The sequence below is a fragment of the Fundulus heteroclitus genome, chromosome 16, assembly GCF_011125445.2.
Source record: "Fundulus heteroclitus isolate FHET01 chromosome 16, MU-UCD_Fhet_4.1, whole genome shotgun sequence".
Classification (NCBI taxonomy): Eukaryota; Metazoa; Chordata; class Actinopteri; order Cyprinodontiformes; family Fundulidae; genus Fundulus; species Fundulus heteroclitus.
The window spans coordinates 29,289,034-29,314,814 of NC_046376.1; the positions used below are offsets into that span (position 1 = coordinate 29,289,034).

A 25,781-nucleotide genomic window follows, 5' to 3' on the forward strand; every position below is an offset into this window, starting at 1 on the left:
CTGCAGAGCAACCCAAGGTACACCTGCTCGCCCACTGAGGAAAACGCAAGCCCGCCCTAACCGTTCTGAAAAAAGTGTTTTTGCAGACATTACATGGATAGTTTACACATTTGTGGTAACAGCCTCATAATGAAGTCCAAACTCATTCCGCTATTTTTTTTTTCCAGGTCCTTTTCCTGCTTCCAAAGGCTCATTCTTTCCTTTCACACACCTTCCTTCACCTCTTTCCAGTACTTCATGAACAGACATGTCTGTCACTATCACATGTTCAAAGTCAATAAGGGTTGATTTTGTAAATTTCCTCCACATGAGTGTGTTTACCTCTCCTTCTGATAGGATCTGATTGTTCCTACCTTGGGGATGTGCCATACAGGTGAGCTCCATCAAAAGCAGCCATCACACACCATCCCACAGACTGACTCTCATCTTGTTTACCATATCCCTCTGTTTCTCATCTATCTTCCATCTTGGTCCTGGCACAGTTGACTGAGGGGGTGACTGGTCAGAACATGACTCCAGGTGTTCGAGAAGCAGTGGAAGAAAAGCAAGTTACTGGAATAATTGAAAGGAAAATGAAAAGCCTTCTGTCTCGCGACTCTGGAGGAATGCATTCAGAGAATGTTGAAGGGAAAAGAGTACAAATGTGCTATTGTGCTTTTATTTTTCGTGCAGTTGCCTCTGTTTCTCTTAGTTTGCCGTCATCTAACCCCCAAACCACAGAGATTAGGAGCAAATTTGGGAATTTTACTCTTCATTAAGTCTGCAAATAGCTGAGCATCTACACAATTACACCTCTCATTAATTTTTGTTTCCTTCCTCTGTTTTGGTTTAGCTCGGTGAAAAAAGGGACTTAATGTTCGTTGTAGAGACAAAACTGAAGCTCAGAAATTCCACATTTACACTCAACTATTATCGTTCCAACAAATGTTAGAGGAAGAAAATCTGCTTTCTGTCTGTAGTTTTGGTCCCTCCATCTGTCTGATCTTTATTTTTGTCATTTTTTTAGCTCTCTTGTTCCCCTTTTTATCAGATAGTGGGAGTTTATCTTCATCTTGCAGCCTATCTTAGTGTTTATCTGTCTGTCTGGATTTTTCAGTTTCCTGGCACAGGGAAAAAAAAACGATTTGGTTTGTTTGCTCTTGGCAAAGGTCTGCTCTCAAATAACTATTCAGACTGAGGCAGCTAAGATGTGGTATTACATAACGCATAGAGATGTTTTCTTGTGCAGCATCATATTGCAGTAAGTGTGTTGCAGATTTGCAGGTAAGGTTATGTGATTGAGAGCATCCAGATAATTGTATCTTTTGGTAAACCCAGGCCTCCTGTTTTCTTAAGACTTTACCAAAAAGAAAGTTTGTTCAGCAGGTTTATTAAGTTCCTTCAACATATTGTTGAAGTTCATAGCTCAGGCTCAGCCAGACCTTACAGACAGAGACTTGGAGCATCTATTTTCAAGTGCCACATGTCCTCAATTGGATTTCGGACTGGACTTTGATTTGGCCATTATATCACATGAGCAGGCTTTGATCTGAATGAGTCTTTTGCAGTTCTGGCTACAGGTTTAGTGCCATTATACTGCTGGATGGTGAACCTCAGACTGTGCATAACGTCTCTTTAAGTATTACCATTTGTTTAGTGCCATTAAACTTTTCTCTGTTTCCTGTGTTCCAACGTTCCTGCAAACTACAAATGGTACATGGTATAGCTTTCTTTTAGCAATCCCTTTTTTTCCCACTCTTCTAGTCCAAGTGGATGATCGGTACATGTCCTGTTGATGGACTCCCCCAACTGAGCTGTGGATCTCTGCAGCTCCTCCAGAGTTACAATGGTCCTTTTTGTTGCTTCTCTAATTAATCTAATTAGACATTCTAGCCTGGCATTCTAGAATGATGGCCAGGACACAGCGCGTTTGCACGTATTTATACTCCCTCCATTTTCAGATGATGGGCCGAATAGTGCTGGGTGAGACGTTCCAGCCCTGGGACAAGTTATATTGTCTAACCCTGTATCAAACGTTCACATAAGTTCCTCCCTCACTTGTCTGTTGTGATCCTTGGTCCTCGTGATGCTGTTTGTTCACTACTGTTTACTAAGAAACCCGAGAGGACTCAAACGAACAACTGGATTTAATCTACAAGTGCACACAGGTGGACACTGTTTGTTGGGGAACTTCTAAAGGCAATTAACTAAGGGCGTATGTGCAACTTTGTGAGGGTCTGTTAAATTAATACCTATTAAAAAACATTGGATTTTGTTGCTGTTAAGTCAAAGTTATTCATTCTTTGCAGATAGACAGTCGTGGACTCTGGAGTCATGTATGCTCTGCAGAGAGGCCGTGGAGCCCTGCTGAGCTTCTCCACTGTCCTCACTGCTCTTCGTAGGCGTTTGCTGTCCGCTGCAGCAGCGCTTTCGCACCAAACTGTGATGCAGTTGATCACGATGGTCTCCGCGACGCAGTGGTAATCGTTTCTGAGAATCGTCAGAGACATATCAAACTTCTTCTCTCTCCTCAGAGAGTACCGCCAGTGCTGAACCCTTTTAACCAGTTGTGTGGTTTGGAGGGTCCAGGCGAGGTCCTCGCTGATGTGGACATCTAAATACTTGAAACTGTCTTAGAACTGGCTCCAGGACATCCAGGAGTCAGTCATAGAGGGTGGGATTCAAGCCAAGCGTGATGAATTTGTGGGTGAGTATGTGATGGACAACCGTGTTGAAGGTGGAACTGTATTCAATAAAGAGCATCCTCATGTAGGATTCTTTATTTCCAGGTGGGAGAGGGAATAACGGAGGGCTGCAGCAATGGCATCTGAAGAGGATCTGTTGGGCCAGTATGCATACTGAAACGATCCAGGGTGCTTTGTACGCTGCTCTGAATGCAGGATAGCACTCTCTGAAAACACTTGATAATGATTGGAGTGAGTGCTACTGGCCTGAAATCATTCGGGCAGGTAGTTGAGCTTGTCTAGGGTGCAGGAACGATGGTTGTAATCTTAAAGTAGGAGGGAACGGTGCTCTGGCTAAAAGAAATGGTAAAGGGTCTGTCAATGTACAGCGCTTTATCAAGTCCTGAGGACCTTAAAGTGCTTTACACAACATTCAGTCATTGACCCATTCACTCAAACACTGAAGGTGGTGTAGTGAGGTAGACTGACAGAAGCAAGACTGCCATACAATCGGTGCGAGCAGACAAACGGGGTGAAGTGTCTTGCCCAAAGACACGCTGACTGAGACGGTTTGAGCAGAGGTTTGAACCCGCCGGCTACAAAATAAACTCCTAGCTCCTTGTGCTACCATCACCCTGAAAGGTTGAAATGCCAGCAAGAGCATCACCTATCTCATTGACTTACGCCCTGAGAACCCGCCCAGAGTTGTTTTCTGGCCCTGCAGCTTTGTGGGGTTTCATCCTTTTTAGCAGTAGTCTCAAACTCAAATCCTCATGTGCTGACATGTCACTTTTAGATGTGTCCCTTGCTCTACATGAAATCTCAAAGACTGTTGATTGGGAACACTGCTTTTTAGGGTGTTCTGTAACTGGCAACGTGAGACTGTTGACGTAGGGCAAAGTGGTTGACTTTTCTCAGAGAGTGTTTGCTGCATCTCATCTGTTGTGTCTGGAGGTCTAAAAGCAGAATTAATGGGTGTTAATGTCATCCAGTAGACGGTTTGTAGTGCTGACAGTGGTGGTGGTCCCGTAGCAGGCCATGTGCTGAGGGCCTTGCCAGATTTTTCTGGAGTCATCTGTAATATATAAGTTGTTCTATTGTACAGATAGAACAGCTTCTATCCAGTTTCTCTCTGTACTGCCTCTTGACTGTGTGATGGCTATGTCGTGGTTCTTTTGTACGTAATGAACACTCACAATCAGACTTCTGAATATCATAAAATGTTTCCCCTGTATGTCTGAATTCCTTTCTGGATTTGTCTGACGATCCGAAACAATTAGATTTAGCCTGTTTTGCTGAGTTTGTCCAGTGGTCTAAATTAGGGGTTTCAAATCAATAGTTTGTTGGAAAGGTCTTCATCCCCACACGTCGTTTGGGCTACTGACCTCAGAAGATGCACGTCCACTTAACTCTCCTTGGATAGTCTTTCTTTCAGCTTTTGCTGACTGAAAACAACCCCTTCCACTCTAAAACATCCCAGGACAAAAACAAACACCGCAAACCCCCCGCAGCCACCCCTAATGAGCCAAATATGCATACTTTTGGATTGTGGCTGGAAGCTGAAGCACTTGAAGAAGGCTCCCACATGTTTGGGGGTAATGAACAAACTCCACTTTGAAAACCTCAGCTAAGAATTGAACCAGCAAACTTGTGCTATGAGGCAACTATGCTAACCACTGAAACTAAAGTACGGGCCAATTTATTTTATAGTTTAGAGATGTGTGGTCTCAAGCCAACAACATTCTTGATTATTAAATTGTGGGGTATTTTCTTACAGTTTTATAAAAGATGTTGGACCCCCACTTCATTATCATAGGTCTGTGAAGGACAACTTTAAAGATGTGTGCCATCTACAACTCAGGGGCTCACTGAATTTTTGTGCATAGAAAACAAACACAATATGCATCAATATTAATTTGTGACATCTTTTTTCTTCTTCTTCTTGCTTGTTGTTTCTATGTCTATTTTTGGCACCATACCAAATTTTAGAAAGGTTTCTGCTTCTAAAAGAACATTTGTTTTTACAAATTCAGACGTTAACGTAATCAGGCCAACCTGATGTATAACCTCTCATGTAGAACAAAATGATGCCACGGTTATACCCCCCCCCCCCTCCCCTTCAATAAGCTCACGTCATAAAACAGAGCGTGTTTCTCACAAATATCCATGTTGTGATGCTAAGAATTACTCTGAGAATGAAGAGTCCATCCATCCATCCATTGATTGCCTTTTGTTAATCTGAGATCAGTTACTGGAGCAAAAACCAAGACATCGCTCTACCCAGCGACAGTGTTCAGCTGATTCAGGGGGAGCCTGAGGTATCCACAGACCAGAAGGGAAATATACTGCATCCAGGACAATCTGGGTCTGCTCTTGGGTCTGCTTGGGCGTCCCCAGAACACCTTGAACTACTTCATACCATTCACCTTGTCAGCTCACTTCTCAGGCTACGGTAAAAACCCTCGGTCCCCCTTAATCCAGGTGTGGTTTGACTGTTTTTTTTGCGGTCTTGATTCAATATATTTTTTTTATTTTAAGTAGTCAGACCCCTCCCCTGAGGCTAATTCTTCCTGAGAGATCCTGCATAGCCCCTAGGAGCATGAAGGTACTCAACCCCCTCCATGTTAAGATGGGGATTCTGCAGGGAGGAAGATGAAACAGTTATGATACAGTAATGGCAAAACAGATATTGGTAGAAAAAAAAACACTATGACTAAATGTGTATAATTAGCAGGGAGGAGGTTCAAAACATCCGCGAACAGCAGATGTTTTCCATACTCTTGGACACATTTTTGCCACACAGCAGAGCAAGTCTATATTTTGTCCACATGGTGGATGTTTTTTTTTTTTTTCGTGTTGTGCTACCATGGTGGCAAACAGGGGCGAATATTATCATGTGCCCGCCATGAAGCAGGTTAGACGGCCCCGTGCCAGCCTTCCTTCACCGTCCCAAAGTCTCTGTTTATCCCCAACTTGTTTTTCTCCATTTCTCCTGGCCTTCGCATCAACCGAAGCCCTGTGCTGTGCTGCTGGATGCTGGGCGTGGGAGTTAGAGAGACGGTGAGCTAATACTCCTGTCTGATTAAACGCTGGAAAAGAAGGCTGATAGTATGAGAGGGGAGGAGGGTGAGAAGGCGGCAGAGGGGAAGGAGTTTGTAGGTAGAAAATGAAAGGGGGGGGGGTGATGAGTATAAAGGCTTTGCTGTGGGGAATTAGGAAATATTTCACAGGAGCAAATACAGAGAGACGTTTCCAAAACTTCTCCTTTCATCTCGATCACCCAGTAAGTACTTCATTGCATCTTGTCCACTGCTAAATTCAAATGTTGAACTGTTTTAACTTTTATTCAAGCGAAAGGGGAATTTATATTATTGTCTGATAGCCCCTCTGCAAAGGCAGATTTTGCAAATGTTTTTAAAATAATGTCAAGTAATAGCTGTTTTGCCGAGAGAGAGAATAAGCAAATTGCTTCAGGCTGACTTTTTTGCAGGAACTAGCATCAAGTCCGTGCCTTTTTCCAAAGAGGTGGGCACATTCTGACAACAGGCAAGAAGGCTGGAAACCTTTACAGAGCATCAGACCGGCGTAAAACTTTGTGAATACACACACATTCACACAAGTCTGTAAGTCCTTGCGAGTCGTTGGAAGCTTCTTTTTAGCTCCAGGCCAGCTCTTTCTCTGCCCACCGTGTGTCTGATTATGAAGCAAAAATGCCTCCGGCGCAGACGTTGCGTGTGCAGTTGTGTGCCGCCCGTGTGTCTGCGTGCAGACCCGTGCAGTTTGATGTGTGGGTTCATGTATAATGAAAGCTGCTATTGATGGCAAGAGAAGCCGGGGCCGCTGAGACAGAATTCCTTCCAAATCACACAAGCCAGAGGCACCTTGTCAGCAGTGTGGACATGCAAGTTCAGCCTTACTGCACATTCATGTGTTCAGACATCTCGTGTGAGTGTTTACGCAGGTGTCATTTGCTTTATGTGGAGTCACTCGTTCCGTGTGGTCGTTTATTTGCGTTTAGATATGAGCGTTGTGGGTGTCCCTGTGTGTGTGCTGAGGTAAGAAGAACGGTTTATGGTTACACTCTGTCGAGCAAAAGGAGTTTGGACTCAATGAGCTGGCAGCTGCACAGCTCTTCTCAGCCACAGCTATTCTTCCATGGCTCTTTCCTCCAAACTGGAACCCAAATACATTTCTGGGATCAGTCTCAAGGTTTAGCTCAGTCCCTCTGACTTTTCCCTTTGTCCAAATGAATATACTGTGTCTCGTGCTGGCTTTAAGCAAACATCCCATACCGATGTATCTCATAAGGTATGCCATTAACTTGTGGTCTTAAAAATATGTAAGAATCACTGGTGGTACAAGGGCTTTCTTTATTGGTACTAGAATTATTAACTATAAGGAAGTGGGTCAAGGTGAACCAGGATCAAGGGCGAAAGCTGGAACTTGGTTGCGACAAATGAGATCAAACCCGACCTACCCAGGTTGGATCCAGTAATTGATATGCTCATCAACCCTGCTGACTCCTGTTAGTAAGTTGAGCTATTCATCATGATTTCTTTGTGGTTTCTACTTTCAAACAATGTCACATTTTTACTAAAGGAGGACCTAAAATACCATGGGTGAAAGATTTATTGAGTAATACATTAATCTGCATTTACTTTTAATAATATTATACAAGGTGTCCATACTGAATATTGAGGTCATGGCTGGTGGGAAACCTCTCATATTTCTAGTTGAAATTCAAACTCAAATGGACTGTACTGTAAACAGATCCAACGTCAACCCTCTAAACGTCTGAGTGAAAGTGAAGCTCTACCGCTTGTTACCGAGCTAAACCAGCAGCAAACAGGACAAACTATGAAGGTTTGTCAGACAGTTAAGTCAAAAATAAGGTGCCGCCAAGTCAGGTTGGCAGGGATAAGAGCAAAAACATTATAGAAATTAGGCTGTGCAGCAGGTATATATCCACAGCGGAGAACAGGGTCTCTCGGTGCAGCTGCAGATTTATTGGTCTTTACATGTGGGTTGTAATACCATCTAAACATCTTCAGGCTGGTATTGGATGGGTGCAATCCCCAAACTCATGTCTGGTACAGAGTCAATAGTCTGTACCAGTGTTAACGTGGCGAAAAGTCTGCAACCATGGTGCTGTCAAGTAGTCCCAATGGATACAAACCTTTTATAAATACTGTTACTTTCACAACCTGTGGTGGACTGGCGACCTGTCCAGAATGAACCTGCATCTCACCCAATGACCGCTGGAGATGGACTCCAGCTCTCCCACAACCCTACAAGGATAAGCTGTTATGAACTATTAAAACTATTTTACTACTACTACTACTATTTTAGAATGTATGTCAGTATGGTGGTACCTAAGGATTAAGGACAACTGATGTAAACTATAATACTTTTTTCACATTTGTGCTTCAAGGCTTGCGGTAGAGATCAGAAACATCCTTATCAACCACCTGTCCTAATAAGACGAAACACATTTTTTTAATGATCTTGCTCTCTGATAATGATCTCTCTCCTGTGTTTGCAGAGAGGAAGGTCAAACGCCCCAAGATGAGGAACCTCCTGCAGTTTCTGGCCCTCTGCACTGTGGTCTCCCTCTGTGTCTGCTACGGTACAAAACGTCCCCCCCCAATGTCCTCACTGTGCAACCGCTCACCAGTTTTCCCCAGTTTTTGTTCAGCGCTCATGATTAACCAACTCCATGTTTTTCCCTTAGATTCTCGTGAAAGCAATGAATCCCATGAAGGTGATTAAGTGAAAAAAAATCTCAGTGCCTGGAAAAACATGCATGCATTTCTAACACAGCCTGCAAAACAATATTAAGCATTTAAACCTAATTTCACCTTTAACTAACCATCACTCCTGGACAGTGGTGGGTCTTGGAGGAATGGCGTCCTGGGATGAGCCTGAATTCTACCGTTTCCATCAAATCAAAATGCAAGAAATCATCTAAATTCAGCAGCTGGATAAATGCAGCGTAGTCCTGCACAAAGCATGTCAAATAGCGCCCCCTAATCTAAGCAGCCAGTAGGGGGCGCCCACTCTGCGTTGACCACACATGCATAATAGCTCATTATGGAAAACTTATTCAGCTGACAGATTTATACAACTTTCTTTTTTATCTGATGCTTGTGCACTTTCCTTTCTAATGCCGACCTTGGCAGCTGCCCAAACGGCCCACATCCAAAACCCCCCACTGCCCATAAACACTCATCTCAGCTGCACGGTTTGCATGCCAGATTTACATTATTGTAGCAGGACTGCTGTTTAGGGAAGTTTTGTGTTTCCAGATTTGTTTGTGCCACCAAATCGAGCAAACTCCTTCCTCCCGGGTAACAGACGCACCCCACCCAGAGGGAACAGCTTCAACCCTTATGGCTCCATTAGGTAAACCACAGACATGCAAACACTCCTTATGACAGTGGCTTTATCTTGGACAGATTAGACTGCTCCGCATTAAGATACGGGAAAGACCCCCGACAAGAATGCAAACATTCAAAGCCAGCGGTTTAGGGGGAAATGATTGAATAGAATAATGGAGACCTTCCACATCCTCCAGGAAAAGAAAGTCTCCAGTGGAGATCCGGGCAGAGACCTGTGAGGACTACACGCCCTGCCGCTACTACGCCTATCGCTTCGGCTTCCAGCAGGCCTACCAGAGATACTTCGGAGCTCGAAGTCCACCCCAGCAGCCCTACAGGCCAGCTGGGACTCGTCGGTTCTAATCTGGAGGGCAACACCCTCCTTATTGCCCGTTCCTTCATTCCACATCTATCACAGTTTTGTATAATTTATGCTCTTGTACCTTTTTTCAGTTTTGCAAGAAGAGAGAACCCTGGAAAATACAGGACTCAAGGGTTACTTATATGCTATTATTATGCTTTTAGATATTAACATCTCAATTCACATGTAATCTCGTTTTAGCGTCATCTGCTATCAACACGCAGTCCCATCCTTTATGAGGTGGACATAACATGCCAGAATGAAATGTCTGTTATATTACCCATTACCTATCTGGACCAGCTCTGATGCTGGTTATCATTTTGTTTCTCTGGAAGAATTAGAAATAAAAATTCTTTCTTGAACCTGTGTTTGAAAGCATTCCTGAGAGCTTTTCTTGTAGATTTTCAAATTCATTTTGAACTAAATTCTAAGTTTATTCAGAAACTGACAAATAATCATGTAGAGACATATCATTACAATCCTATTTTCTAGTTGCTAGTTTATTCATTCCACCTGCTTGTGTCTGTGCTGGAGGCACTTTTAATGTTTATAAATACAAACAAATCTCAATAAAGAATGATCAATATATATATTGATTTATATCAATATTGATATACTGATTCCGAATATTGATTTTTTTAACTGTGTAGGAACAGCATTCTGCCTCTAGATGTCAGTTTTTTCACAACACATTAAAACACAATGATACACGGATTCTAATAATCCGTGTATCATTCATTCTTTCTATTTTCAATTGCAAATCAAAAAACAAAAAATAAAAAATGGACTGGTTATTTTGTTTTTTGTTTCTTATGGTTAAACCAAAAACGAAAAAAGGATTGTTTTTAATCCATTTTTAATTTTTTGATTTGCAATTGAAATAGAAAGAACGAATGATACACGGATTATTGCTGATTCCAATATTAATCCATCCATCCATCCATTCATTTTCCAACGCATTTATGCCCTGTTGGGTCATGAGGGGTGCTGGTGCCTATCTCCAGCTGTCAATGGGCGAGAGGCGGGGTACACCCTGGACAGGTCACCAGTCTATCGCAGTCCAATATTAATATTTGTTGTAATTTCAAATGGTATCTATAAAACTGAGCGCAGACCTGTGTGTCAACATCTTCCCTGCTGCATGCAGAGTCACCACAGAAGAAATGTGAACTGCCCACAAACCCAAAAAAAGGCGCTTACACTGGATGATTGTGTGGCCATGGGGCCACAAATAGGCACAATGGTAGCTGTCTGATGGCCGAATCCCCAAATCCTATCCCTGACGGCCCCAACAGCAACACAGACAGCGAAATTATACCCGTCACTGTCAGGATATGTCAAGAACCTAACAGTCCAATAAACAAAAACAAAAAATAATAGTATGGAAATGAATTAAGAGGTTAAAGACCCATTTTTATCATAATAAACAATTCTGGTAATTCAAGTGCTTTTTTTTTTCAGAAGCAACCCTTCCACAAAGCCTTATAGTTTAATTAATTCAATTTAATATGTAAAAAGAATAAAATAACTAAACATCTCACATATGTTATAATTATAGCATGGTTCAGTTTTGGTATAAATATCTTTCCACATCCAACCTTCCTATAACGCTCAAACAACAAAGCCCCGGCTTATAAATGTTGTCTTCTCTTTGGGGTCAGTCTCTGTGGTTTGCAAATAAAAAAAGAGAGCCCTCAGATTAAAATCATGTCCCATCACGAGAGATGACAGGTTTGCTTTCTTCAGCTCGTAATGCATGGTTCTTTCTGCCATCTGGACCGAGTGACCTGAACCTAAAAAGCCTGTGGCTGCTGGAGAACTGACCTGCCAAGGCTGCCAGATGCCAGGTTTTTTTTTTTTAAAGGTTCAATAAAGTGTGACAAATCACTGCCACTCTAACTAGACAGCAAGGATGGTCTCCATCTAGTTTCATCTTCTGACCTCATTTGCACACAGTAAACCTGCCATTCTAAGATTGAGGGGGGGAAAAAACACATTTGTACATATAATGCCTGAACACTGCACAGGTGAGTTAATACTGACAGAGGAACTGATGAGTTAGAGCAGGACACATAACAACACATAACAGAAAACCATCACCAGGAGAACATGGATTAACACTAGAATAATCAAACAGGCAAAACACAATCCTTCACTGAAACACACGATCTGTCGGAGAACTGCACTGGGAGAAGACGGCGCTAAAGAGCGGGATCATGAGGTCACCAAGTTAGCATATCTACCGTTTGCTTTGGCGTAGGACATGTGGTCCTGGCTTTGGGTCACAGGCGGCACGCACGCCGGACCAAGCGCCCCGTGGAATAACGGCGCTGACTCAGTCCAAATATGGAAGCCTAAAATCAGTCACAGCTTGATCAGATGAGGGTCAGATGTGGGGCATGTCATTTTCCAGGGCCAAAACGGACCACGTGTCCTTTGCTATCTGGGAATGAAACTAGTTGTTTGAAAGGCAAATTATATAGCCTCTTCTGTCCTACTATTACTAAACATTCTTCAAATCTACTGGGGCGTTAACGCCGAACACTAAAACTTGGTTTGGCATGAAACAATGGAGGGGAAATGTGGAAAAGCACATCGCACCCATTGTAAAGTACGGTGAAGGGCCTGTGATGCTGTGGGCTCCAAGAAACCTTGTTGGAGCGAGTCCCATCGTGAGCTCCTTCAAATACCAGAACATTTTAAATAAATATTTTGTTGAACTGGAAACGAAAACTAACTTTTCGTTTCCACTGGAAATAAGCCCTGTAAATATTTCAAGAGGAAACAGACAGGACTAAAACTTCAAGACCTTTACCTCTGCAGGCCAGTCTGCCATAATACAAAGGATGAATATGAAATAAAAAAGCTCATGGCCTCAGTTAAAAGTATGGTTAATGATTTGTGATGCTGTGGGCATGGGGGCATTTTACATTGTGCACATCTTTACTTGATGTCCTAATGGCTGGGGACCCTGCATAGAAACTCTATTGATGTGATCAGGATTTTAGTTGTTTTTGCAACAGATTCGTTTTTCTGAATTACTTTTTACCATGTTTGTAGTTAAGGTTAGCCTAAAAGCCTGTGTCTAAGCCCCAGTTGCCTTCTGATCACTGCTGCACAATAATTTAGTTCTTCACGGTTTTCTTTCATCATAAAAGTAAATAAAGTCCATTTTTTTTTGTTTCTTTTTTGGAAAAGCTGTGCATCTTTCCATCAGTGTGGGTGTGTGATACACGTTTCCCTGACCAATCACAGCTCCGTCCCAACAAGGGACGCATCTATAAACTGACTTTGGGTTTAAGGATGCTGGGGAAGAAAAAGAACAGGCAGACAGAGGACGAGAGCTGACTGAGTCCTGAAACTGCAGCTGGACGAAACGAAGCTAAAGATGAAAACATTCATCGTTCTGGTTCTCTGCTCCTTGGCAGTCTATGTGACTTCAGGTAAATTTCATATTACAGGAGACATGAGACATCACTAAAATGTATCTCTGATCATTGCTGTTTTTAACAGATGCTGCCCCTGACCCCCAGCCTGCTGGGGATGCCCCACATCTGGAGGAGGGTATGAAACATGTATTTATTATAACTGACTCAGTTTTGGTCCAGTTTTTATCCTCAGTTCATGGCATCATTGGAACATTCAGTATCTGACACTAATTTAAATTGTGTTTGTTTTTTTGATCGTTTTATTAATAGGGCATTTTAAAGTAACTGAGCAGTCAAACCAAACTATCAGAAGTATAAAGTTTATTATTACCTACATTAAAGTTAGTCACAAGTTACTCTCCTTAATGCAGAATCTCAGTCAAAATGTGTTTCTTATAATGTCAAGTAGGATTTTAAAGAGAATGGGCAAAGTTATTGCCTTTATGGTGTTGCTCAGATTTTATTTTATCAACATAAAACACAATTTATTTAAAACAAGAAAAACATGTACAAATGTAAGATAAGCTAGAAACATGTTTCCTTGGTTTAGGTGTGTTAGGATTTGGTTTGTTAAACAGAATGTACGGCATGTAAGAGGTGCAACAGACCAAGGAATTTTGTTTTCATAAATGTGATTCTGATTTAAAATGTGTCTCTCTTTTATGTCACAAAGGTTCAAAGCCTTTAAACTTTTCCACATATATTCAGGCTACGAGTTTAAAATTCAGGGTATTTTACCAGAATTACATTTAATTAGCCATTCTTCTTTCCAAAGTAGCCTAAGCTGAGTCAGGATGGACAGAGAGTAACATCCTTTTTCTTCTCAGTATTCTTTGATAAAGTCCAGATATGTTAGCATTAGGCTAATAGTTGTGTCAATAGACTGCACAGTTCTCTACACTTTCTGATTTTTATTTCTAGAAAATCAAAATAAAATTAGTTCCATTGTGCCAATGGTATGCACTTAATCGCCCAAAAATTATTGCATTTGGACCCCCTCTATATGTAACTTATGGCTGGTAGCGACTAAAATAGCTTCCTTTTGTAAGATAAATTCATTAAACAAAATTAAAAAATATGTTTTTTTAGATTGTTTTCTCTTCAGTTGAATAAAAATAAAAAAATTAAAGCTATGCATCATTTTCCTTCTACTGCATAATCATGTAATTACTTTAAATAAGAAAATGAAATTTTGAGAGATTGTGATAAAAATGTGGAAAAGATCAAAGGATATGAGTCAATTTGCTAGGCAGTTTGTAAAATGTATTAAGCTACTGAGACAAATGTGCATCATGCAGGATTGTTTGTGGAGAAGGACGAGGCCTCCGCTGTGGTGAGACAGAAGAGGGCTGCTGGACATCTATCCCTGGCTCAGCTAGAGAGGTATTTCTGTTCTGCTTTCTTGTCATCTCCATAGAACATCTGGCAAATTCAGATCTTTTTCTATGTTTATCCAACCTTGTCCAGTAAGATTTCTATAAAGGTCCATGTTGATTCTCTGGCTTATCTCCCTCTCTCTCCAGTCTGAAAGAAGTGTGTGAGGCCAACATGGCTTGTGAGCACATGATGGACACAAACGGGATCATCGCCGCCTACACTGCCTACTATGGACCAATCCCCTACTAGAAGCATCATGGCAACAAACTGACCGCTCAGCAAAAACTGGCCATATTACGATTGATGTTTCAGCTGTTTTTCCCCATGTGTCTGGACTTAAAGTTGCTAAATGAGTGATAACTGAAAAGGCTTGCAAAGATCAAATTACTCTCTGCCTGTAGATTAGTGTGAGAAAATAAGGATAAATAATAAAGAAAGTTTCTTGTAGCTGAACTGGTTTAAGTTGTTTTTAATGGTACCTTATTACTTCTATTGTACATATTTTGGCCACTAGATGTCCCTATTGTTCAGGGTATTATTTTCAGAACTGATCGTCTTGGTTATACAGGACAAAGGTAGACGTGTGATGGCTCCTTTTTATTTAGACAAATGTATTTTATATAATTTCATGGCATAATGTTTAGGATAGATGTATGAAAAGCAAAAACAATCCACAATGCCAAGCTTGGGACCAGAGATCCACGATCAAAGATTCTGTGGCCAGTTTCTGATGACCAATTATATCTAACCCTGACCTGCTGATATTGATTTCATTTTTTTCTTTAAAGTACACATGCAAACACAATACCATTTTTTGCTTTCAAGAAAAACGACATTTAAAAAAAATAAAGAAAAGTTACCAAGGGATCTCTCTGTTTCTCCTGATCACTAAAGATCTAAATCTTCAACACAATCCTCCAGGTTCTGACATGGAGATCCATCCATAGATTTTCAATTCTGACCTAAACCTGAGTGGTGCGCACACACACACGCACACACACACACACACGCACACACACACACACTTTTCCTAGCGAGGAGGGTGGAGTACCTGGAGAGAACCTAAGAATAAAAGAGGAGAACAATAAAATCCTAAACCAAGAACCTTTTTGCCAGATTGCACTGATGCTCCTTTACAAGGCATATAATGGTTTACTGGGGTTTTTCAGCAAATCTGTGTTCATTCATATTTGCTGCTGGTCTTCTTCAGTGGATGATGGGCAACAAGGGGTGAGTGAGGTCACATATGATCCCTCTGCGCCTGGCTGGTGGAAATGTTGCTGGTGGTTGGAGAGCTACTTTCACTGATCTTACCAGCCCTACCTACACGATGAAGAGCTTTCCTATCCAGGACTGTGCAGCAACCGTACCACACACTGAACAACTGGGTCAGGACATGTCTACTTTCCTTAGGAGTAGAAGCATTGATTGGCCCTCCACATAATGATGGCTATGTTTTAGACCATATGAGCAGTAGAGCTCCAAACCCCAGCTGTAAGTTTTCCAAAGTTCTGCAAGTATTGCCCAACCCCGCCTGTTCTGAGACAGACAGAAGTAGCATACTCAAAAAACAGTGAAACACTGTTGTGATAAAATCCGCTTCCACCATTTGGCTGTGGTCCAGCTCTCTGTTGTGACAGCCTGGGTAAAAATGCCTCCGGACAAAACACTGTGTCGTTCCCGGAAGTTTCTAACACCTGAAATCATCCAGTTCCAGTCACCATTTAGTCTCCGGCAGCATTTCTGGTAGACACGGTGCATTTCTCTGGAATTAAAACAAGTCTATGTGGAGTTGAAAGCATCAATAAAACAAAGGAAACACCAATGGATTAAATACAACTTGTATATGATAAAATCATTGTATATGATAAAATCATATACAAGTGCAATGATATAAGTAAGGGATAAATAAATAGACGATGCGGAGGTGTGAACCGTCCTCCACTTAGAGTGGGATGGTTGCTTCTGCGAAGTTAAGTAGGGTCTTAAAGCTTTCACAGGGTAAGCTAAGAAGCTGTCAGATGGCGCTGCGATTATGTATGAGCAAGCAGTTTGGCACATGGAACCGTCACTGATAGATGTTGTTATACAAGTCTTTCTCAGAATTGCTTAGTTGTCCTTTAAAGTACAGCTGAAGTTCTGCAGCTCCTCTTTCACTGTGTTTTTCTTACAGGATTAAATGTTGAACCGGTAGAGATAACGCAAATGTGGCCATTCTGAGAAATGCCGTGATAAGTACTGAAAACTGTCAAGCAAGAATGAAAATCACACTTATTCCTGTTCATTTCTCGTTACACACATTACCCCACATAGCCAGTCTGGCACGAAGCTTTAATAGGACATTTTTTAACCAGCTAAAGTCAAATATGTACCAAAAGGGATAGCTCTTGTGAAACAAAAAATGCTTAATATATCAGTTTAAATGTTAATAAATCAAGAGAGTGTAGATTTTTGCATCAGATGCATTCATGCAGCAGCTAATAAGGACTGTCTTATTAAACATGCAAGCAAACTAAAAGTGGTTTCTGCCACTATCAAGATTTTTAGTGCTGGTACACACTAACAACCAATGGCATAAAGTAATGTAACTAAACATTTTGTAGACACAGCTGCAAGACCTTAACTTGACGTAGAAACAATTTCCTGGCTGGTGAGATACTTTGATGTAACAATTTTAATTTATTTATATGGCGTCAATTCACACACACATCATCTCAACGCACTTTACGAAGGCAATTCAATTAAATCATGCAGACAGATCAGTTAAAAAGTTTTCTAACCCAGCAGATTGCATCGAGTCTTGACAAGCAGCATTCACTTTTCCTGGATGAGCATGTAGCAAGCGTGGACAGCCGCTTGCATTGTGCCTTTGACTTTGCAGCAATCCCTCATACTGAGCATGCATGTAGCGAAAGTGGAAAGGAAAACTCCCTTTTAACAGGAAGAAACCTTCAGCAGAACCAGGCTCAATGTGAACTGCCATCTGCCATGACCGACTTGAGGTTAGAGAAGACAGAGCAGATATGCAAAAAGAACACAGAAGCACTGATCAAAGAATACTTTCTATGTTAGAGAGGGTGATGGCAGACTAGCTCCATAGGTGGCTGTGAGTAGGAAAGAAACCCAGTTAAGCGGAGGATGAAAGAGAGCACATAATTGCAGTAAAAGCTCAGCCAATAGCTATTTTTAAGAGAGAAACAGGGTTAGACTTTTGAGAGACAGGGCCAGCTGTGTCATCTATAACATGAAGTTGTTGAGTTGTTGACAGCAGTAGTTCAGATGAGCTATCTTCCAGCATGGCATCAGAGCTAAACAGAACACCAGGCCAGATGTAGCTACTATGAAGAGAAAAAACATCCATCAATCCATTTTCTAGCATGTCTATCCCTTGTGGGGTCACAAGGGGTGCTGGTGTCTATCTCCAGCCGTCAATGGGCGAGAGGCGGGGTTCACCCTGGACAGGTCACCAGTCTATCACAGAGAGAGAAAACAGAGAGAATATAAAGTAAAAAAGTTGAAAGCACTTATGAACAGTTAATGCAAAATTGGAGAGTAGTAGGAGAATTCAGCTGAGTGAGGAAAATAGGTCTTAATCTCAATCAGCATCCTAAGCCTACAGCAGCATAACTACAGAGATAGCTCAGGATAACCTAAGCCACTCTAACTATGAGCTTTGTCAAAAACGAAAGTTTTAAGCCTAGTTTGAAATATAGTGTTTTTTTCAGATAAACAGCATTATATAGTGATGTTCTCTGGATGTTCATTTTATGTCTGTTAATAAATTATTAAACTTGAAGAGAAATCGTCACTCATTTGTTGTATGTGTGTGCAGAGTTTGCTGTTAAAAGAACGCCAGTGCTCGAATTCATCCCTTTCAACTATTGTCCTGATATCAGCTGCCTGGGCTGGTGAATGCAGAAAATTCAGTAACTAGTACATGACCGGCACATCTATGTTTGACAACCTCTGCAGTGAAAGCATTGGGCAATCTTCAGCATCAAACATGTTTCATACAAAGACATCCAAGGACATTTAAGTGAATTGTGGAACCAAGGTTCTGCCCCTTGAAAGAGAACATTCAGTGCATTATTGACCTGTTTTCCCGTGGTTTCTGTCTGCTCAGGCAGTAACGTTTCAGATGAAACAGCAGACATTACGTTGTCATGCTAGCCTGTATGGTTGAAATACTTCTAGACCATTACTCAAGGCAAATAGATCTGTTACCGACAGATGCTCAACTTTCAGGCCAGAAGACTTTTTGTTTCTGAACAAACTGCTTTTCTTTCCTTGTTTTGGTGTTGATTTGTTGTTTTCTTCACCTCTTTCTGCAGAAATACCAGCCATAAAAGAGCAACAAAGATTCCAGGTTGAGAAACATCACAGTGAGAAACATTACATGTTTACTTCTATTATGTCAGAGTAAAATGCAAAGAGAAACAGTCAGGGTGGATCAGAGTTACATCTGCCTGCAGCATTTACTTTTTCTTCTCCTTTTTCCTCATTCCCACACTCAGACAGCCTGGGACAGCATCACACAAACAATGATTTTAGTGGCTGCTTTCAAAGCATTTCCCAATCTGATAAAATGTTTTAATAAATAAGTTTGCTGTAGAAAAACTGATCCTAACACTGATTTATAGATTCAAGTAAATATTTCAGGTTCATAATGCATTTACTCAGCTGGACAAAGTTCCTTTCTGAGCCTAAAGAGGCAATAGAAGTTGCTTGTGTCCAAATAAAGAGAGCCATAGAAACCGACTTGTGACATAACTTTGCAACCTAGATACCAAACCTGTTACTCAAGCCTTTCTTACAGCCAGCACAACTTTAAACAGGAAAATATGAAAAAGAATTCAAGTAGGTCACATTTTTCTCATGTTACAACAGCCGACTACAAAAGCATTAAAGGTTGGGTTTTATAGGCTACATGAAGTAGCGAAGAACGGAGCAGCGTAAGTAAATTCTTTCGTGTTTTTAAACTGTTTGGCAAAGAACGAGCAATAACTGTAACATGTTTTTATGTAGTCAGCTAAATCAACTCTGTTACCCGGAGGTGAAGTGTTTCCATTAGATTTAAAGAGACAGCACCAAAGTAACTTTTAAAGAGAATGGCTGTGAGTTCTATGCCTGTGCAAATTCTCAGGCAACCCCACTTTCGCTTTCGCACATTTCAGCCTGTTTGCTATTGCAGTTCTACTTTATATATGTCACACAGTGGGAAATCAGTTTTGGTTCGTGTATTGATTTTGTTATGTTAATGTGACATGATTTTTGTATTTTTGATAGTCTTACATGATTTGGTTGGCATTTTGGTTGTTTTCCCTTTGAATCCCTCTGGAGAAACAGTCTGAACTCCATTGGTCTGGCGGTAGAGCCAGGAGGTGGGATGCAGAAATCAGCTGTCATGCACAGGTGGACAGCATTTAGTCACTGGATAAAAGGAACGGAGGCAGTGGAAAGTGTTACTGACCGGCGTTGCAGTCAAGCAGGATCCCCAGCTTTGCGGTGAGACAGCCGGCGCTGATGGATACACAAGCTTAGCACCAGCCTAAGTGGATCCTGCACATCCTGGAAGAGCAGTCGTGGAATGGAACTGTGATAGAGTTTCAGTTTACGTTATTGTCTCTTAGGAGCATTTTGAATATTGTTCTTATGTCTCTTTTAATCTGCTTCTTACACAGCTATCTTGAGTTGAACCCATTTATAGATATATTTTGGGAACTTCATTTTTAGTGGTGTCTGTTCTTTGGGGCCTCAGAGTTGCTTGTGCTCCCTTGTATTATGGGACCATTATGACCACAACCTAAATGATTTCAATGTGAAAAGGAAGGCATAACAAAGTATGACACATCCCCTTTAAGATTTTAACTCTTCCTTTGCGTCAAAGTCTTAAATGTCTCAAAGTCTTCTTCCTGGAGCGTTCTCATATCAGCAGTTTGAAGGTGGCCAAACCCCTGTAAGCAACAGTGAATGCAAATTTTACAACAATCACTTCACTATTGGAAACAGCGACATTTTAGTTCAACTTTTGATTTTGTTTCAACTCAAGCTTCTACTCTAGCAGTATTTTCCTGTCATGAAATCTAAAAACGTCTGTCAGGGTTTTTTCAGGAACTGCTGCAGTGTTTAATTAAAGCTGGAAGCCTGACAATCAGATTTTTACTGACGTCAAGTTCCAACCCTCACTATGGCAACACCTCAGAGCCCTATGTAACAGGAAACAATCAAAGTTAATAATTCCACCCTGCACCTCACTGTATTTTTTGCTTGCCGCATAACTTCTTTGTTTTCGGCCTTCCCCTGGGTAGACAAACTATTTAAAGAGTGCTGCCACTGCACCGTCCGCACAATCTGCTCTGCTCCTGCTGCAACAGACACATCATCTGCAAATCAACGACTCGATGCAATCTGCTGGGTTTCCTTGGATAGAAAACATTTGAACCAATCTGCCTTCTTGATTCGATTGAACTGACTTTGTAAAGTGGCTTGAGATGACGTGCTGTACGTTGGCGCTGTATGAGTAAACTGAATTGAATCAAAACGGAACTGAATCATGGATATACTGCTTTCTGACACCGAGAACCGCAAGCGGATCAAGAAAGTGGAGGATGCTTTCAGTCCATCAGGGGTGCAGCTTTCGGTGCCGGGTAGAATCCTGATGGGAGAGGGCACCCTGATGAAGCAGGGCCGCAGGAAGTGGGAGCGGAAAGCGTTCTTCCTCTTCAACGATATCCTCATGTATTGCAGCATCGTCGTGAACAACAGCTGGTACAAGAACCAGAAGGTCATCGCTTTAAGTGAGTCACTCAAATCCAGACACAAGCTGATCGTTCAGAACTAAGTTGAGATGGTCGCCGAACTGTTCATGGTTCAGTGTATTAAGATTGCATAAACATTGTGTCATTTCAGAGGACATCAAGCAGGAGGACACGGAGGACAGCGCCGATCATAGGCACCAGTGGCAGATTTGCACCCCTTCCAAGTCCTTCTACGTGTCTGCCCGCTCCTATGAGGAGAAGCAAGGCTGGATGGCGCACATTGAGACTTGCCAGCGCTCCCTATTGCAAGGGGATCCCGAACGAGGCCAACCAAACCTCACCTTTGCCAAGTGCTGGATCCCCGACCAGGCAACCCAAAAGTGCATGCGCTGCCTGGACAAGTTCACCGGCATCAACCGGCGACACCACTGCAGAGTGTGCGGCTTGGTGGTGTGCAACGAGTGCTCGAAGGGACGAGGCATCATTGAGCGCATCCACCCCAACAAAGCGCAGCGCATCTGCAAGATCTGCATCCATACGTACAAGGAAGACGAGAATGCTCGCAAGAGGGGAGACAGTGCTGGCTTGGGGGGTGATGCAGAAGAAGGATCCAGCGATGACGAGTAAAAGCAGACAAATCCCGTCGTAATAATCACACTGCAGGTTTAAAATTAACTGGTGTGACAGAAACGTAATACTGCCTGTCCCTTCTTTGGAGAAAGTGTAGCTTTAAGACATAATGTAAAATCTTCAGGTATCCTTGTTAGGAGAAGCAGGTGTGGACTGACAGAGTTAGGCTGTCACCAGCAGAGATGGAGGCTTTGGGCACCTGTCAGCTGTCCCCTGTGTTTAACATGAAGGAGTTGATAAAACTTGCCAAGAACACAGCTGCTGAACAATGAGTGGATCAATAAAGAAGAAATAAAACAAAATCTGCTGCAAAAGACATAAAGCCTTACAAGTCATAAAGTAAGCAGTTTAAAATATTTGTATCCACACTTATCATTGGCCTCAAACTGTTTTATTTTCCATTTATGTACAGCCAATCATCATACTGTGATTTGAATCATATGTGTTTACAGCTGAGCTTTTTGTACTTGATGTAAAACCGCTGCTGTGACTTTATCAATAAATGACACTGTAAACTTGAAGAGTTTCTTCTTACAGCATTCTTCTTTTCCAACAAAAAAAGTTTTGCTTTAAATGATCAATCTTATTGCAGCAGACTGAAACTGCACCTCGTTTCAGTCAAGGTATCTCATGTCGTCCTCTTGTGCAGTTTAACTGGGTGAAAGGAGTGACTCACTTCTGCTGCATGCTGTCTACCTCCAGGCACCAACACTCCCAAATCAGCTGTGTTTTTTTTTTTTATATAGATTCCTGGGAAGCCTGCAGCACTGCAGCTGGTGGGAAAGTTGCATCATTCAGTGTATTCAAAACATATGTTACAACCCCAAACTCAATATATTTTATTGCCGTTTTATGCAGACAAAAACAAAGTAGTTGCACCATATTAAGAAAATGATTTAGGTTCTCACATTTTTTACAAACAGATATCTGAAAAATCTGTAGTTGGAATCAGCCCCCTGAGTAGATGCTTGCAAAAACCACCTTTAACCTTTTGGGGTATGATTCTCAGTTCTGTAAACATGCAGGTGTGTAAATCCCTGTCAACAACTAGATTGGCAGACTTAGATTTAAAGTGATCTTTTAACTTTTTCCCCCTTATGTCCAGCTCCATTACAAGCAGAATGCTGTCGTAGTTAATGCCAAACATACTGGCTTTATCAATGGAGGCTTTTAACCTATAAATCTTTCCTTGAGGGCACCTTTGATGATTTATCTGATTGCTTTTGACATCAGGTAAGTCTTACCTGGTAAGATATTAGGTAAAAACTGATGCCAAACAGGACAGAGGAAGATTAATAATGAGGGCACAGTAGGCGAAAGAAAGAAAGGACTGAGACACAAAAAATATCTAATGACAAAAATTGCAAAACCCAACAAGCAGCTGCTGGTGAAGATTCTCAGTCATCCAGGTCATGGTCATTCCAAAAAAAAGTAAAAAACAAAGCAACTGGACTTGTTTTCTGTAGTTGAAGACTACGGGAAGACTTGGAGAGGAAGCGAAACGTCATGAACTACGGAAAACAATTCCAGTTGCTTTGTTTTTTACTTTTTTTGGAACCAAAAAGCAGTTGCTACCAAAAAAATCCCCTTACGGTCACCATGGGGAAAGAGATAAAACAAATCAGAGTTTAGGGGATTTTATGCTTGCTCCCATTGCAATTGGAACCTGATGCAGCAACAGTGACGCACAGTTCCTCCAAGTTTCTCTCTGTACCACTGAGGCTTTTAAGGAAATAATTGACATGGGTAATCTAAACCATTCATCATGTGCCAGCAGGTCAGTGCAATCTCTGCTCCGCAGTGAGTAAGCCAGCTCTCACCTCTGCAGGGTCTCCTGCATGTTCCTGTAGTAGACTTCTGATTACTCCAGATCACATTATAAATATATATGTTTTAATGCAACACTGTGTCTGGCCTCAAAGGCTTGGAGCTCATCAACAAAACCAGTGTGTTTTATGAAATGTTTATTTCAGGATCAGGAGAGATCGGCAAACACAAACAAGGACTCAAACACTGTTTCTGTTAGAATATAAGGCACACATTTATTATTCCCCACAGAACACAGCAACACAAAACAGCAAGCACTTCGCACACACAAAGTAGCAAGCACTTAAAGCCTGGCAAGCTTTCAAACAGGCGTGTTGTTCCATCTCTTACCATGGTTAGGACTGGGAAGTCGGTCAGTCCGGTTAGAGAGCAATTCACGCTCCACAATCCACAATCCACAAAAATAATTATTTAATATATCACAGTGTAAACATGCAAAGAGCTGCTCGGCAACAATGAGGAGGGTTTGTCTGCTGTTGAGCCAATCACTACTTTTCCATTGATTATTGAAACATTACATTGTGTTATCTTTTAAGAGATGCTTGTTGTTGCGACTCCAAAGAAAAACCAGCCTAGTCGCTTGAGAGGGAAAGTAAAGGCCCGTTTACACTACACTTTTTTAACCGAGCCGAGACTAGTCCGAGCTCGGTAACCGAGATAACTCTTGTGTGTAAACGGTCAGCAGACTGAACCAGACCGCGCTAACGATAACCGGACCGCGCTAACTGCAGACCAGTTCCCCACCAGGTCTCGGACTGGTTTTTTTTAGCCCGGTTCCCTGATAACGAGGGGCGCATGAGCAGACCGCGTCATCCCCTTACAGTCAGCTGACTGTCCGCGGGTTTCCCGGCGTGTCTGGCTGCACGTCCCGATTCACACTCCATTCAGACAAATTTCAGACATTCATAATAATACTAGCTTCCTTACCGTGCCACACGGTTTCCAGTGATGACTCTGCTTATGAACCTCAGCGTCTGTTGTTGTTTCCTGCGTCTGTAAATCCTTATTAGACGTTCATTTGTCTTATCCACGTCCCAAAAGCCGACTCTATGTCTAACAATAACATCCTGAATATTACGGGTGCCGCCATTTTGATTTGCTCGGTCCCGCCTTCGATCCCAAAGAGCGGTAGTACCGCAGATCGCCACTAGGGGGCGAGGAGCAACCAAGGAACAAAAAACCGGGATAACTCTTGTGTGTAAACGGCTGCATTTATCTCAGTTAACTGGACCAAGCTCGGACCGGTCTTGGCATGGCTCGGTTTTTAGGTGTAGTGTAAACGGGCCTTAAGGGTCCTGTTTGTCTCACGCGGAGCCGTTGACTAAGACGAAAGCGCACTGAATCTGGGATTATATCTTGGATGGTTTATTAAACGGCGGCTTTTAACATTGATTACACTCAGTTGGAAACATGTCTGTATGGTGTTACATGATCTGTACTTTATCGAAGCAAGGCAAAAACGGTCAACAGAAAATACAGCTACCCCGCTCCCCTCTTTCCTGTCTACCCTGGTACAGGTAAGCATAGACATTATATACGCAGACGCCTCGTTGGGCGGGTTCTGCCTATGCTGTGGATGAGTCAGAGCGTCCGCCATGTTGAATGTGGCTAATCTGCTGTTATTCTGAATCACTTAAACAGTATCAGAGGAAGTTTAGTCTCAGAACATACTTTATATCTGTAATATTTTTATTTTTGTAATATTACGAGTTTATTTTTGTATCCCTTTGGCTTCATTCTCCTGACTTTATACTCGTAAAGATTAAAAAAATTAAAAGAATCTAACCTGGCCCTATTACTCCAGGACTGAAATAGTTCTACAAACTGTGAATATTCTGGAAATGTCCCCCCTTAATTCTCATAATATGATGTTTTTCCTCATAACATTACCACTTTTGTCTTTTATTTTTACTTTATTGTCCTAGGACTTTTCTCATATTAGTAACTTTCTCTTTAATAGTCCCCCAAAACGTCTGTTCCTAATCTATGACCATACCAGAACTTAAAAGGTTCACACGGTTTTATGAAATAATGAAGAGTTCAATGTTTAGATTTAACCAATTGAGTTTTAGATTCATAACACACACACACACACACACACACACACACACATATACACATCTATCTATCTATCTATCTATCTATATATATATATATATATATATATATATATATATATATATATATATATATATATATATATATATATATATATCATTTCAAATGTTCCAGAGGTAAGAATCATTTGTGAGGATGTTTTTTTCACCTTTATTCTTCTTAATGCTTTTTTTATTGCCACACTCAAATGACTGATTTTTTTTCCTATTTTGCTTCCAAGAAGTCACTTTAAGAGAACTTGC

The 25,781-nt window shown here is 41.6% G+C and overlaps 3 protein-coding genes across 7 annotated transcripts; all 3 read left to right on the forward strand.

Moving 5' to 3' along the window:
* Positions 1-5,798: 5,798 nt before the first annotated feature.
* Positions 5,799-9,769, forward strand: LOC105938031 (matrix Gla protein). 5 transcript variants are annotated; one of them, XM_036148687.1, is made up of 5 exons: positions 5,807-5,946; positions 8,214-8,289; positions 8,395-8,424; positions 8,969-9,065; positions 9,238-9,769. In XM_036148687.1, exons 1-5 carry the CDS (start codon positions 5,830-5,832, stop codon positions 9,401-9,403), a joined length of 486 nt encoding a protein of 161 aa, XP_036004580.1. In that variant the 5' UTR covers positions 5,807-5,829; the 3' UTR covers positions 9,404-9,769. The 5 variants fall into 5 exon arrangements, with proteins under 5 accessions (XP_036004581.1, XP_036004583.1, XP_036004580.1 ...); XM_021307108.2 differs by having other exon boundaries at positions 5,812-5,946; positions 8,206-8,289; XM_036148688.1 differs by lacking the exon at positions 8,395-8,424 and having other exon boundaries at positions 5,799-5,946.
* Positions 9,770-12,210: 2,441 nt separating this feature from the next.
* On the forward strand, positions 12,211-14,659 carry LOC118566412 (bone gamma-carboxyglutamate (gla) protein). The gene is made up of 4 exons (XM_036148475.1): positions 12,211-12,844; positions 12,915-12,965; positions 14,128-14,212; positions 14,353-14,659. Exons 1-4 carry the CDS (start codon positions 12,790-12,792, stop codon positions 14,453-14,455), a joined length of 294 nt encoding a protein of 97 aa, XP_036004368.1. The 5' UTR covers positions 12,211-12,789; the 3' UTR covers positions 14,456-14,659.
* A 5,786-nt stretch (positions 14,660-20,445) lies between these two features.
* On the forward strand, positions 20,446-22,084 carry LOC105924505 (pleckstrin homology domain-containing family F member 1). Its single transcript, XM_012860326.3, has 2 exons — positions 20,446-21,003; positions 21,116-22,084. Exons 1-2 carry the CDS (start codon positions 20,760-20,762, stop codon positions 21,589-21,591), a joined length of 720 nt encoding a protein of 239 aa, XP_012715780.2. The 5' UTR covers positions 20,446-20,759; the 3' UTR covers positions 21,592-22,084.
* The last annotated feature ends 3,697 nt before the right edge of the window (positions 22,085-25,781 follow it).

Excerpts from the sequence above, each read along its gene's own strand:
- LOC105938031 (XM_036148687.1), top strand. The coding sequence starts at position 5,830 with ATGAAAGGGGGGGGGGTGATGAGTATAAAGGCTTTGCTGTGGGGAATT. Across the intron at positions 8,290-8,394 it reads CTCCCTCTGTGTCTGCTACG|ATTCTCGTGAAAGCAATGAA; the intron begins GTACAAAACGTC and ends TTTTTCCCTTAG. Across the intron at positions 8,425-8,968 it reads AAGCAATGAATCCCATGAAG|ATTTGTTTGTGCCACCAAAT; the intron begins GTGATTAAGTGA and ends TTGTGTTTCCAG.
- LOC118566412 (XM_036148475.1), top strand. The coding sequence starts at position 12,790 with ATGAAAACATTCATCGTTCTGGTTCTCTGCTCCTTGGCAGTCTATGTG. Across the intron at positions 12,966-14,127 it reads TGCCCCACATCTGGAGGAGG|GATTGTTTGTGGAGAAGGAC; the intron begins GTATGAAACATG and ends TGCATCATGCAG. Across the intron at positions 14,213-14,352 it reads TCCCTGGCTCAGCTAGAGAG|TCTGAAAGAAGTGTGTGAGG; the intron begins GTATTTCTGTTC and ends CTCTCTCTCCAG.
- LOC105924505 (XM_012860326.3), top strand. The coding sequence starts at position 20,760 with ATGGATATACTGCTTTCTGACACCGAGAACCGCAAGCGGATCAAGAAA. Across the intron at positions 21,004-21,115 it reads CCAGAAGGTCATCGCTTTAA|AGGACATCAAGCAGGAGGAC; the intron begins GTGAGTCACTCA and ends GTGTCATTTCAG.